Source organism: Cyprinodon variegatus, unplaced genomic scaffold (assembly GCF_000732505.1).
Source record: "Cyprinodon variegatus isolate N-32 unplaced genomic scaffold, C_variegatus-1.0 Scaffold229, whole genome shotgun sequence".
Lineage (NCBI taxonomy): Eukaryota > Metazoa > Chordata > Actinopteri > Cyprinodontiformes > Cyprinodontidae > Cyprinodon > Cyprinodon variegatus.
Genome location: NW_015150682.1, coordinates 703,136 through 721,108, shown reverse-complemented (window position 1 = coordinate 721,108; position 17,973 = coordinate 703,136). Strand labels below are relative to the sequence as shown.

Here is a 17,973-nt window from a genome sequence, read left to right as displayed (position 1 = left end):
ATCTATCTATCTATCTATCTATCTATCTATCTATCTATCTATCTATCTATCTATCTATCTATCTATCTATCTTTGTAGTCCATTTAACCAAATATAAAAGGTAATGTGGTTTTACCTTGTAGACATTTTCTGTCATCTTGTTGATCTCTTCGGTTCGGGACATGTTTGCTTCTTTCACACACCTGCAGCTGCTGTTAAGGACTTTTTTTCCTCCTTTTCCTCGGTTGTTTGGCTGCTTAAGCTTTTTACAGAACTCCCCAATCCTCTGAAAGAGAAGAGATGAACCCGGTTCAGAGGAAGACACACATCTGGCTTATGTCTATAGAGCCTTCCTTGAATAACACTTGGAAACTTCTCAGATGAACCTAATGTGTTTCTAAATGTTCTATTTTTTTTTTTTTTAAGGAGGTATTTAAATGGGAGGGCCACTGTTTAAACGGTCAAAACAAGTGACAAGCAGTGTCTTGGGTTTCATCCGAGGGGAATTTTATTTTCACACAGAGGCCATCTCTGTTTTTCTGGATTATCACTTTACAACCCAAATATTGCTCCAAGATTTTTGTGCCATTCGAGTTAAGATGAGAACAATGGGATCCTCCTGTCTGAGTCACAGGTGTCAGAGCGCTGAATAAACAGGGCGACATCTTCGTTTCCTCTGCAGTCAGGGGGAATGAGCCGCCCCGAAGGGTCAGAGGATTTCCAGTTTGGACTGAATGACAAAAAGGCTCACCCAGTTTTCCCTGCATACCCCTCCTTTGTAATCACGGCAAGATTACAGAAAAAATGTTGACCCAGATCAACTAATGCTACAAGACACAAAGAAAACATTTCCAGGGTCTTGGTCATTAGGGCCCCTCTGGTGAAATCTGTCATTTTTCACTAGGAAGAAAGAAGACGGAGAGAATGAAGCTTTTATTATTAAACTCTCCATTTTAAAAAGTTTACAGGACATCATGTGGGGATATTCTAGCTTCAATGGGGTTAACTCTGAGAAATAAAGTGTTTCTTGTTCCATGATCCAAGAAAAAAAGGTCTGCAGGTGGTTTGGAAGTGATACAGAAAGAGCATTCATGTGATTTTTCTTCAAAAAGAAAAAAAACAGCTTGATTTAAATGCATGGTTATCAGTTAAGACATAGTGCTGTTAGATTAATTTACTTCATTCATTTTCTGATTCAGATGTACATACAAATCCAATAGCTATAACAGGAATCCAGAAGAAGCTATTTTAAAGCAAAGAAACTATGCACATTTTGTAACTAATTTGGAGATTCTACAGCAATGATTTCCCTTTCTTTTGCACCACTCTGTCAGAGATACATTCATTTACATTTTGCATGCCCAATGTTCATTTAATTAATAAAGCAAAACAGCAGGCTGCTCTTAAATCTATCATTTGTCCTTTAAAGGCTGCATGCATGCACCTAAAACCAAAAAATTAAGATAGTTGCATCTTAGAGGCTAAAGGTAACTTTTCAAACAAATGTTCTACTCTTTCTAATGTTACAGCTTAGTAAAGTAAAAGCTGATCTGCAGATCAGAGCTCAGGTTGTGTAACAGTAACAAATAACTGAGCTGCATTTAAAAAAAACAACAAAAAAAGCAAAAAGAGGAAGAAGTTACATACCTTTTCTGGGCTCTTTGTATGAAATGATAAAAGCTTGCAGCATGTCTTTTAAGGGTTTAATGAACTATAACTCCCCTTCTTTTCTTTCTATTAGACTACTTTCTCTCTCGGTCAGTTAGTGGGGGGTTGTTTCGTCCAACGTAGCACTAAATCTCACCTCCCCTCCACCTCCCTTTTTCACATGGACTTCTCCCTTCCTTTCCCCCCCTCTTTCTGCCTCTTTTTACTCCCAGGAATTGGGTTCAGATATTTGTGCCATTCAGTACCTTTTGCTCATTACTGAGCCGATTACCAACATGCCTTCACAAATGCCAAGGGGGAAAAAAATGACCAGAGAGCAGCAACCAAAGCCTGAACCAGTAGAACTAGAAACCCAGCAGTTGGATGCCCCAGTCAACCTCCCATTCTCTGGGTCTCCCTCTCTCACTCGGGCAGAATAACAATGAGCCAACGGGGCTTCATCTGAATAGCCGCAGGAGGAGAATAATGACTTGAACTTTTTAAGCCAAAGACAGAGGGAGAGCAGCACAGCCGAGCCTATCACTGGCCTACATACACCCAGCCCATCACACATTCCTGCTCCATACTCTGAGAGGAGGAGGAGGAGGAGGCCCTATGGACACAGCCTGGCCTTTCATTTACAGTCATACACAGTCAGACATTAGAGACAAATTTATTTATGACACATACAGAGGTGAGTTCAAAATCAAGACAAAATAAATGGAGCAAGCTGAATTCTACCCAAAGTTAAGTTAATTTTGTTCATTCACATTTGTCTAAATAAAAACAGCCTGGTTGTATATGTGTGTATATCTATACACTAATTCTAGGGCTTTGGATTTAGATTTATTCATCTTCTTTGATATGAGTCTGCAATCCCATATCTTAACTACATAACATTTTATTTCCCCTTAAGCTCACAAATGTTTTCTGTGTCTAACAGACAGTGAATAGCACTTCTGTGGTGAACCCTTGAATCATATGTCTTGAATATGTCAGGTGTAGGACTCTAACCAGAGTCCAAAGATCTTTTTTCTTTGATTCTTCATGGTAAAAAAAAAAAGACCGCTCTTCTTTTACAGCTCTATAGCAGACAAAGTAAGATTTAATGTATCACATTTACAATTTCGAACCAATCAGATTTTCATCTTACTTAACAGAAACCCATTATCTATCTAAAAACAGCAAGCCTCCAAGCATAATGCTGCCACCACCATACCTCAAAGTATACATTGTGTTCCGTTGGTGATGCTCAGGAATCCTGAAAGTGACAGATTTAGTTGAGGTTTACAGATTTTTTTTTAACTTTATGTTAAACAATCATTGATGATGCAAGATTTAATACTTATAACTGAATACTATAATCAAGTACATTTACAATCAGTGGTGAAAGTTAGCTCCTGAAAAACTCAAAAGCCCAATTGTTATGCCTGGAAATAATAGAGCAAATATTGAACTTGTTGATTTATTAAATCTCAACCCAGCAGTGAAAAGGAATACTGTTTTCCAAAAAACTCCCAGAAAGTTTTACAAGTTTATATAACTTTTCACAGTAATAATAAAAGCTGGAACCTTGGAAACGAAAGAGATTTTATTTCTTTATGAAGGTGGATTTTCACACGTTTGCCGAGAATCTCTGCTTCTGTCTCCTTGAACCCCAGTCGGCCATGGCAGATGGACGCTCACACTGAGCCTGGTTCTGCTGGAGTTTTCTTCCTGTTAAAAGGGGGTTTTTCCTCTCCACTGTCACTACAAGCATGCTTAGTGTGAGTGATTGCATTTGAGTCAATGAGTCGATGCAATCAACTGGTTCTCCTTAGATAGAAAACTTTGAATCAATTTGACTGTGGCTGCGTCTCAATTCGCAGGCTGCGTCCTCGGAAGTACGCAGCCTGCGAATTGAGACGCAGCCTGTATGATCTGGTGAACTATAAAGTGCCTTGAGATGATATGTGTCGTGAATTGGCGCTATCTAAATGAACTGAATTGAATCTGATGAGGAAGATTTGAAGTTTAACTTTTTAAAAGTAATGCCGTGATGTTTGTAAAGAGGATATCAGATCATATCAGAGGGACTTTTTTTTTTAGTGTGTTTACTATTTGTAATATTTTTTGCTGCTTGTTAGTCAACATTGAAGCTCTGCACAAACTATAATAGCAGGGAAAAGCTGAATTTCTTTTTTCTTTTTTTTTCTTTTTTGGGTCATTGTGGATATATATTATTTTAAACCTCACACATTATCTGCATACAATGTATCCACTGTCTGTAAAATGTCCCAGAATGCAAATATCTTATAAATTTTTTAACGTATTTTTATTTTTCCATCTAACATGGATTGTTTAACTTTTGTTTTGTATTTGACAAAACATCAAACCTCTTAGGAGATTTCAATCATTTCATAATAAAGTAAAGTAAAATTAAAGTAGAAACTCACTAAAGTAGTGAGATGAAAGATTTTTGCAGACCGTGCAGTTACAGATTAATCCCAGAAGGTGGCGATAGTAAAACATCTCTCTCTGACATACCATTCCTTTATAAAGTCAGCGTGTATTTAAAAACGTCTACAGTTTTTTAATGCCAAAAAAGATAAAAACAAAAAATAAAAAGAGAAAAGGAAGTAAAAAAAAAAAAAAATCTAGTAGATAAATATATGCTCTAAATGTACTGAGATTTTGTTTAGAAAGCCAAAATGTTGGTTTAACATGAACAGTGTGTCACCTAAAATGTTTTTAGATATTTTATTTTACACACAAAAATGCAAAGAACCTTTCTCAAAATATAAAGAGATAACTGTAGCCCCAAGAATTCCTATGTTTGCATTGACTTGACATAGAAAGCGTTTTAAAACTAGGGCTGCAAATAATGATTATTTTTGCAAATCAATTGAGCTTTTCGGATTAATATTCGGAAAAGGTTCCTTAATAAGACTTTTTACGAAATTATACCAGGTGAAACTAAAGATTTTTTTTTACTTGAGGCATTCGGGATAGTGTGTATTGACAGATAAAAGTTTTTTTTTAATCTTAAATGTAAAATGTTTACTTATTCTTTTACAATTTCGGTATAATTGCTGCTCTAAGTGGGTTGCTCTGTCAGCTAAAGGCACGTTTGAGAGTCTCTGCACTCCAGTTAACTAAATTAGTAGACAATTATTTCAATAGTTGATTAATCACGGTTAATCTGTTTAATCTGATTAATTGTTTTAGCTCTAATTAAAACATTTACATGGGAAAAGATAGAGAGAATACATGCCTCTGCTTTTTTCAATATAAAATACATTTTTTGGTTTATAATTCCTGAATTGTAACTTAGCCAAAATCATAAGCAATATTAATTGACAAAGTTTTAAGGCTGATCAAAATTATGTTTCATTTCTGACTGTAGCTCACTCAGATCCTTATAACATGTGTTTCTACAGTATGACATATGAATAACAGGGACCTCTTCATTTGAGGTCATGTTACGTTTACTAAGAGATTTAGTTTTTTCACTCCAACCCTTTAGTTGGCTGTAATAGGCTTAAAGTTGGGCTGCTGCCATACAGAAGGGAGCCGGATGTTGCTGCTAGAGCACAGATCCAATCCAGAGGAGTACAATACAGCTTATACCATCTCTGATATTGATATTTTACATGTTTAAGTTTAGTATCACATCCCACTTCTGGCCTTTATATGTTTTTTTGCTATTTTATGTTTGTTTGCTTTTTTGTCAGGGATTTGGAAAAGGGTTTATAGGTAACTACTTTAACATAATATTGATTTGATAAACAAAGACAATCAAAAAACTAAAACAAAAAAAAACTTGATTGTATTTTCTTCTTGAATAAAAAAGTGACAATGTAATTGGAGAGCAAATTAAAACAAAATCTCTTTTAAGCACAGTGCTGATAAGCTACAATACAAAATTAAAGCAAAAAAAGTAGCTATTTCTGGATATTTGTTAAGTTGAAAACATCTAAAAAAAAAAAAAGAAAATATATATATATATATATATATATATATATATATATATATATAAACACAATAAACATAAGTGTAAAAGTTTGAAAAATAATCCTCAGACACTGTGCTTTGTTGCCCTTTTTGCAAAACAGAACCAGTACAATAGAATGAATCCAGTCCTGGTACCAACTCTGTATGGATATTATCAGTATATTGGATTGATCTGCACACCAATAAAGGAAGCACTTTTCCATGAACAGTAGTCCTCTGACATAAACTCTGGACTAGAGACCAAAAAGGCAGAGAAAACAATAAAAGACTATTTTTTAGCTGCACTATGCACCTATGTTCAACTCATTCTATTATATCAATAAAAAAGCTTCAAATTCTTGGTTTTATTAGATTATAGAAAGATGTTTATTTTAAGGAATATGTGTTGCTGGTGGTTAGCGCAGAGGATAGATTGAAAAAAAAATATTGAGATCTTTAGTAAAATCTCAGAGCATATATTTGTAGATATATATACAAAAATTAATTTTATTTAGGTTGGAAGCAGATATCTACACAGGAGAGAGAAACGTTTTACCATACTGAGGATTTGATTCTGTTCTGATCTCCAGACACCAGTTTGGCCTCTGTTTCCACAGACAGAGCAGATTTGGGTTTTCTCAGCAGCACTGGGTCACTTGGCCAGACATCTTTGGGAACATTTGAGGTTTTGTGGTCTGGTGTCCTTACATCCAAGCTGTTTGTGTGCTTTGACTTCCTCTGAGCCTAATTTACACACACTAAGGAGATTGACAGACAGGAGAACCCGCCGCACACGCACTGACCTAATAAACAATAAAAAAAACAGACGTTCTCAGCACCCCATCCGGGCCTAACTCATAAATACACTCATTTAAACACTAAACAGGGTGGAATACATTAAGTTTTCTTATTTAATCTATATATAGATATATATGCATATGTATAACTAAATCCAAGTAAAGTGATAGTGACGTGCAAAAATAGTGAACAAATGTCAATTACAGAGGGGGGGTGTCTACTTGCTAAAATTATGAATTAGAAAATACTGTCTGAAATACAGCCAAATGTTTCCAAAGTTTTTCTATTTTAAAGTAGGCAAAAAAAGTATCTTTCCAAAGTATGTAGTACTTTATATCATATATGTAACACATTATGCACTTTATTACATATATGATTTAAAGATTTAAAGGAAAACAAAACTTCTTGCAATAGAGCATAAGAATGTTTTTCGGACAAATTAGTGGGAAAATGTTCCTTATCTGATAAATAAGTCAAAATAATACCTATTGATTATTTTTAAATGTTGTATATAAAGTAGTTTTTACCTGTCTTGTAGACAGATTATAATCTCAATGGACAGACACAAACAAGTATCTTTTGTCTGTCAGAACAAATTTGAATAAAATCAACAAAAAGAAAAAATCAATATGAAGGAAAAATGGGTTCTCTTGTTTTTCCAATTATCAGTCTAATTTAGAATCCCAAACCAACACGTCTCCTCCTCTCTGTATTTAAGTCTGACTTACAATCATCATGTTTGTTTGTAATTTTCTTCAACCCTGAAGCAGCCATCTGCTGAGCTCTCTGGGCTGCCAGTCAAAGAGGAATTAATCAGGCCACTTCCTCCCATGCTGAGATGTAGGTGAGCTGGCTGTGTGACGAGAGCGTCAGGAGCTGAGGTCCAACATTTGGATGCTGTTTAAAGGGATTTGGAAACTGCAAATCAAATTAAAAAGCCACGTTTGTCAGAGCTGCAGATTTGATTAGGCCCTCATCCCTGATGTGTGTAGAAAAGATTAGACAGTGGAAAGACAGGGTGAGGTAACAGGTAACAAGGTGTGGCTTGTAAAAGAAAGAAATAACAAAGGACAAGAAGGAAGAGGAGGAGGAGAGGAAAACCAGAGGAGAGAGACAATGAAAGAGAGGGAATGAGCTGAGCCCTCTGAAGTAAATCTCTCTCAATCTGATCAGCGTATGAGGAGGTGGACAAACCATTCAACAAGTGAAGATAAACAAGCACTGAGGTAAGAACTCTTCTCTTCAACAATAAAAGACAGACTTTCCTGCAACTAAAGATAAACATGTGGTGTAAGAGATTGATTTATTTGCATTTTATTATAACAGTAAAATAATTTAGCTAAATTACACTAAAGAACTTTTGTTGTTTTTAAAATCCTCTGGACAACTCAGCTTTTCTGCTTCTAGTTAACTCTGCCTTCCCAGAACCAAACATAGAGAATCAGCATTTAGTTCATATGTTCCATCTATCTGGAACAAACTTACAATCTCCCAGAAAACTCCTAGGAAACTGAAGAAAAAAAACAACACATTGAGTTTCTGATATTTAACTATTATGATAAAAAAGCTGATTAATTTCAGATTTTAGTCCAACTTTTCTATTACTTTTCTGCTTTTTAGACTTGCACTGTCTTACCTCGTCTTTTAACTGTAACATAAACCCCAATAAACCTGAAAAACATTTTAATATTAAATAAACATGTTTTTCACATGCTTAAGGTAAACCTTTTTGTTCTTCCTTATATACTTTCTCTGTTCCTATTATCAATACTATAAAAGTTTGAGATACTACAAAAGACAGACAGAGAATGATTTAACTGTTAGAATTTGTCTTTTTACTAAGTTTTTGATTATTGTAGATTATTTATGTGTCAATGACAATTTGTTTTATAGGAGTATGCTATGAATAATAGCTGACACAATATGTGGACTGTTTAAAATCACAGGACCTCAGAGAACCTGGTATTAAATCTTACATGAAGAAATTATTTCACTGTCCTTTGTCCCCATTGACCATAATCCAAATACCCAACTTTGCATTTTCTAATAACTTAATTTCAATATATATTAAAATCTTACTTTTTCTTAAACTGAATTAGCTCTAATTTACTTTTATAGAATAAAATCTCAACCAGGAAGATAATTAAAGCTTAAAATCTAAAGAAATACTGACAGCCAGATGTTTTTAACACCATCTCCTGTTTAACAAATATGGAGCTTTGGTTAAAGATAAAACCATAAAGAGCTGACTTTTAATTACACGTCTCAGCAAATTGGTCAGTTTCTAACCCGAGCCTAATCACTCAGCTTCAGGATCCACCCGGACCATATGTTGCTGGGATGTTGCACGACCCCACAGGCTGCAAGTGGATTAACACCGACCCATACACACCAACACACCAAGGAGTGAGCAAGCCGACCTAACCCTAACTAATATGGCACAGCAACTGTCTCTAATTAGGTTAATTGAGGGAACCTGTGGGTGATAATAAACTTAGGTCTAAATGATGGAGATTGGGTGTGACATGATTTTGTGGCACGACCATCTGTCTCCTTAAAGCTCTTTTAATCTCCAGGGGAACAGGAGATACAGGAAAAAGAGCAAATGATTCATTTAAGAGATTCATTTGCTTATAAACTGCTTTTAGAATAAAACCTGGGGGAGATCTAACAAAATATTAACCTGCCCTCCAATTTTTCTCTTTTGTTTTATTATTGATGAAATCAAGGGAATAATGCATGAAGTTTGAGCTCCAATACTCTCTGATGGGCTGGTCACAGAGAGCAACAGGTGGTCAACAGGGTTTAGAGGCCGCTTTATGTGTGTGCCATTTCAAAATGCCGACATTGTACAATAAAGGACATCATGCAGAGAGGTCAGCTGCCTTATATAGAAACATACTGTGCATCGGGGCCCATTTTGCATTGCCTCAGGGTACAACCACAAGTGCTTGTGTATTTCACTGCTATTTTATCTAATAGAAAAAAAGTAGCGCATGATTTCAAGTGGAACAAAACAAGCGCGCATTGTTTCACAATATCTGACTGAATACATCGACAAAGTGTGACATGTAGTTGTATTCCCTTCTCTTTACTCTGAACCCCTACAGAAAATCAAATGTGCAGTTACTCTGAAAATGTGTCCATCTCAGAATGAAATCAGCTGTTGTATGAAGGCATCTATGGTTAACTAGTGTTCACAGGTCATAAAATCATCCCCAAATCCTTCAACATCTCACTGAGCACTGCTCACCTGATCATGGGAAAAAGAGCTCCTCTCCAATCTTCTTTGATCTAATCTGTGTGCAACAAAGCAAATTCATTCAGTGCAGAAAATAAGTTGAAAATAAAACATTTTACTAATTATGTCTCCAAATGATCTGTTTCGTTTACTTATTAAAAGAAAAAAATGAAACAATTTATGGAAGGCTATGAAAACTTTTCTATGTCTGTTCAACAAAATGTTGGTGCAAACCTACCAAGTTACACTTGACTAGTTGATCTAACAGGCTGGGTAATGTGAGAATTATTCAGAGAAAGAGTCAACAGGGCCATAGTAACTCTGGAGGAGCAGCAGGATCCACAGCTCAGGTGATGGAACCTGTAAGTGTTAGAGCAGACAGAGGCGAGAAGGAAATGGTTGTTAAAAAGCTGTTATAGAAAGGTCCATTTGCATAGTTCTAATATTAAAACACGGTGTTGGCTACATCATGCTGTGGTGTTGTTTTTCCTCTGAAGGCATAACAAAGTCCAGATGTAAATCTAGTTTTCCCATAGGATTTTTCCATAAACCTTCTCTATAAAATGTGACGGAGCCTAAATCAACCTCAGAGGAAAAGTTGGTGAAGTGTTTAGTCTTAGAAGAACAAAGCTTGCAACCTTTATCCAACATTTCAGGGCAGACAGAGTTTTATTCTTAAAAATAATGAAAACTTATTGCAATTTTTGTTTTTATTCCCCGTTCTGCACAGCTTGTGTTGTTTTACATGAAATCCATCAATAATTTAATACAATTTTGTGATAATGAAATGAAAAAATTTGAAAAAGCCTGAAGGGTCAGCGATTGTAAGGCATAGTTATTTGATTATACTAGAAATCCATTTGTGGTCCATGACATCGCATTAATTAAACAAATATAAATGTTTGGGACGGTCCATTAGTTTGTCCCTTTCCTAAGGAGTTTTTCTAAGGAATTTTTCTAAAGAGTCAAATGTTCCGGTCGGGATGACTGACCTCTGACAGGAGCTAATCCTCATCTGGAAGGACTTCCTGTTTTGTCTTGGAACATTAAAGGTTCTTTGTCACACGCTCTGACGTTGACCAAGTCCATAGACGTCACATCTTGAAGAAGGTTTAGTTTAAAGTCTGACAGGGGAGCAGCCAAGAGCTAAAAACAGACTTTTTTCCAATGCCTTTTCACCTTTGTGGGCAAATCCGTAATAAAACAATAAGTTTCACCCCGTAAAGCTTCAGCTGGATCGTGTCTGAGAGTTTCTGTAGACTTAGGGTTCCATGAAACAGTAGCTTTATCAATACATTCAAATAAAAAGTTTTTCCTAATGGTTGATATTTTTTTTTTTCAGGTTTTCTTACTGTTTTGTGACCCATGATCTCTCAGACGGTTCTTATTGTGGGTGCAGGAGCTATTCTTGGTCCTTTATGTCTTCGCACAGCAGAAACTTCAGAGCATCCTCTACTTCACCAGCATCACAGATTGTAAAGTGAAGCCAAGTTTTTAGGTGGTTTTGGCTGAACATTGGATGGAGATCATGGGAAACCCTATGCTCTTTCTCCCTGTGATTTTTTCCTTACTTCACCTTGTGTCCCTTACATCAAGTTCAGACTTCAGCTATGGAGCCCACCCACGTTTCGTCTGCACCCCGATTCCTGCAGATGCAGACCCTTCCTGCTTCCCGAGTCCGGGATCTACAGGCCCCGGGTCACAAAACCATCAGAACGCCCCTCCTAGTGGCTGGTGGGGTGCTAGCGATGAGGCTAAAGCCTCCATCCTCCATCTCAGGGAGAGCCTCGTGCAGCAGAAGGAGATCATCCTCGACCAGAGGGAGACCATCAGAGAGCTGACAGCCAAGCTCACCCTGTGTGAGGGCGTCGGGCGAGGCGTGTCGCTTCATGATGAGCACCATGGCTCTGTGTCATACTCTCATCACAGAGGAGTGCCTGTTCACCACACATCATACACCGAAAACAGTCACTATGGCAACGGCAGACTCATCCCAGACTCACAGCACCACCCATCCTCTGTCCAAAGAAGGGACGGAGCGAAGGACAAACATATGGGGGCAGGGGACAGCACTTCATCAACAGAGCAGATGGAGCGGATGCTGCAGGCGCTGAAGGAGAGGCTGAACAACCTGCAGGTGAGCAGAAAGCTGGATGTAAAAACTGAACTTTGCATAACATATAAACCAGTAAATATCAGCTATTGAATAATAGCTGATAGGTCCTTACTTTGTAGAGCCTCTCTTTGGTAGAATGACATCTTTTCCACTTCATCTCTACCAGTTTTTACGCATCCAGTTCAGACGTTTCTTTTGCCATATCTTGTTTCATAAATAGCTGATTAGATGAAAAGCATACTTGAACATCAGTTTAAAAGTCATGGTGCAGGTTCTCACATCAATTTAAGTTTGGACTTTGACTGACTTTGGCCGTCAGTGGTTCTTACTGTCATTTGCAATTTTCTTGCACGATTGCTTCATGTTTAGTTTTATTTATCTTCCCATTTAAGTTTACTAGCTTCCCTAAAAACTGCCTCAATCATTTTTTATTTTTTTATTTTTTTATTTATTTCTTTTTCACCAGTGGTGACCTCAGTGGTGAATCCAGACATCTGGATTTATCCTGAGATTAAAATACACACATTTAACAAATTAGGAAAACAGTTGCGCTTTATTGAGGGACTATGGAGGAAAGAGGGGTGACTAGAAATCTATGCAAAACTGAACTCTTTTTTAAATACATTTTAAAACCAGAAAACTATAAATAATTTACCTTCAAAATCATAATTATGTGCGACTCTATGCCGATCCAGCACCAAAGAAAAGACTTACAGGAAATACGAAAGTTCGTGTTTTTAGCGTTACCAAATGAGCAAAGCACGTTGCAGGAGGGGGAGAGAAAAGTTAAATGGAGGTGGAGGGAGGAAGTGGTGTCCCCATGTGGGATGGGATGCATTAATACTGCTGTCACGAGGCTCTTTGTTGAAGTCCCAGACTGTTGGATCACTGAGCACTTAAGGCAAAAGAACAATGAATTACTTAATCTCATAAAGCCATCCATTCCTTTGGCAGGGGAGACACTCTTAAAGTCATAGATAACCACCTGATATCAGCACCCGGCTCAAAACGAAGCTGAAGATGCGTCTCCACAAGTAGAAAGAAAAGGTTGATTAAAATGGTGGATGTATGTGGGTGTATTTATGCCGTTTGTCTTCTCAGGACTGTGATCATAGAGAGATGTCAGGATCTGTGGGAGTGGGTGTATAGAAGATCAGCTATAATTATGGTGATCTCCCTTGACAGACAGTAATCAGGGCGACCTGCAGGACAAAGCCTGGATTACATGAGAGGAGGAGAAGCACAGACAGAATACACGAGGAACAGAGAAGCTCTGTCTTAGAAGAAAAGATGATTAGTATATAATGAAGCTTTGTAAACAAAGCACACAAACACGTGTCGATGTGTTACTTTTTAGGCTAATTTGCACCAGACTGTTTTGTAATGAGCTCGTTCTTTATATCATCCTCCTAGCAGAAGAGGAACACTTCCAGCACTTATTCCAGCTCTCTGAAGGAGCTTCTGCAAAGGAAGATCAGCACCTTGGAGGAGCAGCTGCACCATGTAGGCAGCAGCCCAGAACACCACCACCACCATGATGATGATGATGATGAAGACTCCAGCCACAGAGACGACGAAGACCACCACGAGGACGGCCATGGCTCTGATGCCCATGACCATGACAATAACAACGGACACCACAATGTTCATGACGACGAAAGCGACCAATCGGACCATCACGGCGACAGCCACAGTGACAACCACCACGGTGGAGGTCCTGGGGAACACCATGATGATGGTAGTCATGAGGAGGAGGAGGAGGAAGAGCAGGAGGAGGACGATCACAGGAGTAATGAAGCAGACAATCACAGTTACCTCCCACACACCGGCTACAGAACCGGGTTCCAATCTAACAAACTGGAAACGATGCTCAACCAGCTGCACCTGACAGGTAAAGGTCACATCATTTTCACAGTTGAATCCCACTAGATTAATGTACATGCATAAACCCACCACCTGTCTTTAGAAATAGGCAGGACTGTGCAAATGTTTTGGGTCAAATTAAGTTGGCTCAACAAGTAATATATTTCATTGAAAATTGTCAGTAAATTAACTGAAACTTAGTTGAAAAACAATAAAACATTAACAAAAAATTAACAGAAAACCTGAAAAACTGTGAAATATCAAAGACGACTGAGCTCCTCAGAGGTTCATTTGTTGAAACTTGTGCTGAAAAATCAATCACAATCACTCTTATTTCACATTTTTTAAACTACTACAAGTAAAAGTAATTTATTCTGCATATTAAAACTTCTGCAGCTTTAAACATAAGTAATTTTTACCATATCTGCCTCCACAGCTTCCAACAGGAAACATTCGGAAAACCTGGATGCCTTCCAGATCAGTTTTCCGATGAGGACTAACTACATGTACGGCAGGATGAAGAGGACACTCCTGCAGGAGATCTTCGCTCTGACCTTGTGCCTCTGGATGAAGGCAGGAGTTGGACCTGGACTGGGGACTCCTTTCTCCTATTCTGCACCAGGACAGGCCAATGAACTGGTTCTCATCGAGTGGGGGAACAACCCCATAGAACTTCTGGTGGATGACAAGGTGAGGGCAAACAAGAGCAAAAGAAAAAAAAATGCCATGAAAATGTTTTTGTTTCATTTAGCATGATAAATAAAAGCATTGCTTTTTATTTAGGCCTATATTTTAGGCCTCTTTATTATCAACTATATGGTAGCACACACTGGGACATAATGAAAAAAAACAAACACAAAAGTGTCCCTGAACACATTTCAGTTATCATCCCATCAACTATTAGGTCATGCATCAAGCTGATGACACCCAGATTCTACCATAATGCCCTTCTCATAGTTCCGAATGAAATATTACATTTTTATTAGAGATTCCTTCAAATTAATTCTATTATTTGTGAAAACTACACACATTTTTTGTTGGTTTTCTCACTATCACTTTCTCTTAAAGGGAAAATTCACCATGAGATTTACTTCATGGGTTTCTAAAACCCTGTTAACTTTACTTCTGCTGTAAAAAAGTGTCCTTTAAGCACCATCTTTGTTTCATCAGTCCACAGAACGTAAGATGTTTGACTGTAGCTCACTGGCTGGAGATGTCAGTTTGCAAGATGAGCATTATGGGATCAGTTCCAGTTTCCTGATGCTAAATGTCAATTTACCTCTGGTTTAGTCAGTAACCCCTCAGGTTTCATCCCAGTCTGTGTGTGAGTGAGGAGTGGTGGTTAGGACATAGCGCTTGGAATCCAGAGGTTCCGCGTTCGAGCCCCACTCCCACAGACTGCCACTCTGGGTCCCAGAGCAGGACCCTTAACCCCACACTGCTCCCCGGGCACCGCACAATGGCAGCCGACTACTCCCTAAGGGGATGGGTTAAATGCAGAGAGTTCATTTCAATCCTCTGTACTTGTGACAGTGTAATGACAATTTTAAAAAGCTGGAATGTGTCCACTCTAGTAAAGGTGATTAGGTAAATGTCGCTCTAACACGAAGCACTTTGAGAGGCTGGCATTAATAGAAAAGGGCAATACAATATTTATTTACATTTTCCATCCATCCATTTTCCATCACGCTTATCCCAGCTGGGGTCACGAGGCATGCTGGTCCCTGTCTTCAGCTGTTAACAGACGAGAGGCGGGGTACACCCTGGAAAGGTCACCAGTCCATCGCCAGGGAAACACAGAGACAAACAACCATTCACACACACACTCACACCTAAGGAGAATTTAGAGAAGCCCAGGAACCTAACAGTCATGTTTTTGGACTGTTGGAGGAAGCCGGAGTACCTGGAGAGAACCCACGCATGCACAGGGAGAACATGCAAACTCTAGAAAGACCCCGGGCCGGGATCTGAGCCCGAAACTTTCTTGCTGCAAGGCAACCTTATAATATTTACATTTTCTTTAGACCAGATTACACAATTACTAACTTGTTATGACACTTTTATTGCTTCCTAATTTATGCATTGCTGTATTACTAAGTATTACTTTTTTAACAAAACCTGAACAAAAAAATTTCCCTTATAAAATAAATAAAACCTTTTTGCAAACAGTGACACTGCAGAATCATGATCAACTTTAATAGCCAGATTTGTGGGCACAATCAAGAACTTTTACATCATACTTAAACCACAACCGAACTATGTAAAAATCACACCCTAGTATGGTTAGGTCATCGTAACCATGCTCTAAGCTACAATAGTGATTGTATTAGATTTGATTATCGCCAATCTTTTCTTCACATGTTGTACTTGAATTCCACTATTGTCTCAAAATGCAAACCTTTATAAGAAGATGCATTTCTCTGGTGCACAGGCTGTGACGCTGCCCTTATCTCTGACCGATGGGAAGTGGCACCATGTTTGTGTGACGTGGACCACGAGGGATGGACAGTGGGAGGCCTACCAGGACGGTGTGCAGAGGGGGTCTGGGACGAACCTCTCTCCCTGGCACTCCATTAAACCCGGAGGGGTCTTCATCCTGGGACAGGAGCAGGTAAAGATGACTCCCATATAAGAAGAAAAAGGCAAATAAGTGTCTAACTTTATGTTTTCTTTCGGTTAAAACATTCCCATTCATGAACTTATAAAAAAAAAAACCCCCGTGAAGATCAGAAGGTGACATTTTATCCCACTCTCCGCTTTCAGGACACTCTTGGAGGTCGTTTTGATGCCACTCAGTCGTATGTAGGGGAGATGTCAGACCTGCACATGTGGTCGCACACACTGAGCGCCTCTGACATCTACAGCCTGGCCTCCTGCGGCAGCCACCTCCGAGGAGATGTCATCGACTGGTCGGAGTCAGAGGTAGAGCTTCACGGTGGCGTTGCAAGGTATCCCTTTGATCCCTGCCACTAAAGCTTTACCCACTGAAGAAGAACCATAAGAAATCAATCAGTGATTGGACTTTGAATCTTCAGACTGTATGCCTTTCTTTCAACTATTTCTCCTCAAATGTTGGAAAAAGGATAGAAATGAAGCCTGACTGTTTTTACAGAGAAAATATAGAGCATTCTCTGCCATCTATGAATTAGTGTTTTATTATAAACAGACAAGTGCTGACTGTGACATATTGTCATGATGTGAATAAGAATGCGTTCAGTTCTGTGTGGCTGTGAACAGAACCTAAATGGTTCGACAGGATAGAGTGAGTTTGATAAAGTTTTTGTTGTGAAATATCTTCATACTTTGGATTCTTTTGTTAAAGGTTTCCATGAATCATACAGCTAATTTACCAAAGAAGACATAGAAGTCGAGTTTCTTTCATCTATTTTCTGTGTAAATCTACATGTAAACATAGATCTCAAATAGTTTAGAGTTGTACCCCCTGGTTTGATTGCCTCAACAATGTGTGTTATTTTGCTTTGTTTCTATTTATTTTCCCAATATTTGTCCTCTCAATGCATGTTTTTTTCACAGAACAAACCTTTAATATTCACTGCCCTTTAGTTGATTTAGTAACTCCTAACTTTAGTGTACTGAGGTCATTGCACTGTGGCTTCCAAGTCATTTTGGCCTTTATTGTATATTTGTACAGTATGTGATACATTGAAGATATTAGCAAATGTTTTATCTCTGTTATTCTGTGTTCTTGTTGACATGTAATTAAAGCAAAAAACTAAAACATTTTGTCTACTCAGTGTTTAATGTGTTGATCATTACTGAAAGTGTTTACAGGTAAATCTTATTCAGGTAATTGTCCTTCAACCTACCAGCCCTGATGAGAACTTAAACTTGCTTTAATTTTCTGAAACATTTCTTTTTGATTTGATTATATCTGTAATTCAACTCCTGGGTGTAGACCAGCTCGGGTAAAAGTCACCAATAATATTCTCAAGGCCTCAGATAATAGACACAATATCGTTTTAGAAAGGCTTTAGATTGCTGTAGGAATTCCCTGGTTTAAATCCTATTTCTCTGACAAGTGTTACATGTGGAGCACCACAGGGATCAGTGCTAGGGACAACTCTCTTTACTATATGCTTCCAATTAGTAGAATTATTAAACTGCAAGCGATTCATTTCCAGTTATACTGATGAAACTGAGCAAAATCTGTCCACAAACACTTATGAAACTGACCTGTAAGATAAACAACAGGCCCGTTTCAATGACACTTAAATTTTCCACTTTGAATTTAGACCAGATATGATTCTTTAAAAAGGAAGCTTATTAGACATATCATTTAGATTAAATCCACATTTTATCTGGATGATTATGAACTGGTCTGAGATCACGAAAAAAA

At 38.0% G+C, this 17,973-nt stretch overlaps 1 protein-coding gene across 2 annotated transcripts; it reads left to right on the top strand.

The window, feature by feature from the left end:
- Positions 1-7,268: 7,268 nt before the first annotated feature.
- On the top strand, positions 7,269-17,306 carry LOC107088796 (neuronal pentraxin-1-like). 2 transcript variants are annotated; one of them, XM_015381183.1, is made up of 6 exons: positions 7,269-7,622; positions 10,980-11,774; positions 13,167-13,644; positions 14,053-14,306; positions 16,048-16,227; positions 16,380-17,306. In XM_015381183.1, exons 2-6 carry the CDS (start codon positions 11,157-11,159, stop codon positions 16,587-16,589), a joined length of 1,740 nt encoding a protein of 579 aa, XP_015236669.1. In that variant the 5' UTR covers positions 7,269-7,622; positions 10,980-11,156; the 3' UTR covers positions 16,590-17,306. The 2 variants fall into 2 exon arrangements, with proteins under 2 accessions (XP_015236669.1, XP_015236670.1); XM_015381184.1 differs by having other exon boundaries at positions 13,170-13,644; positions 16,380-17,304.
- The last annotated feature ends 667 nt before the right edge of the window (positions 17,307-17,973 follow it).

What these genes read in the sequence shown, in the direction of transcription:
- LOC107088796 (XM_015381183.1), top strand. Translation starts at nt 11,157, where the DNA reads ATGGAGATCATGGGAAACCCTATGCTCTTTCTCCCTGTGATTTTTTCC. An exon ending in AGAGGCTGAACAACCTGCAG is followed by an intron (nt 11,775 to 13,166) that starts GTGAGCAGAAAG and finishes TCATCCTCCTAG; the next exon opens with CAGAAGAGGAACACTTCCAG. An exon ending in TCATCCTGGGACAGGAGCAG is followed by an intron (nt 16,228 to 16,379) that starts GTAAAGATGACT and finishes CTCCGCTTTCAG; the next exon opens with GACACTCTTGGAGGTCGTTT.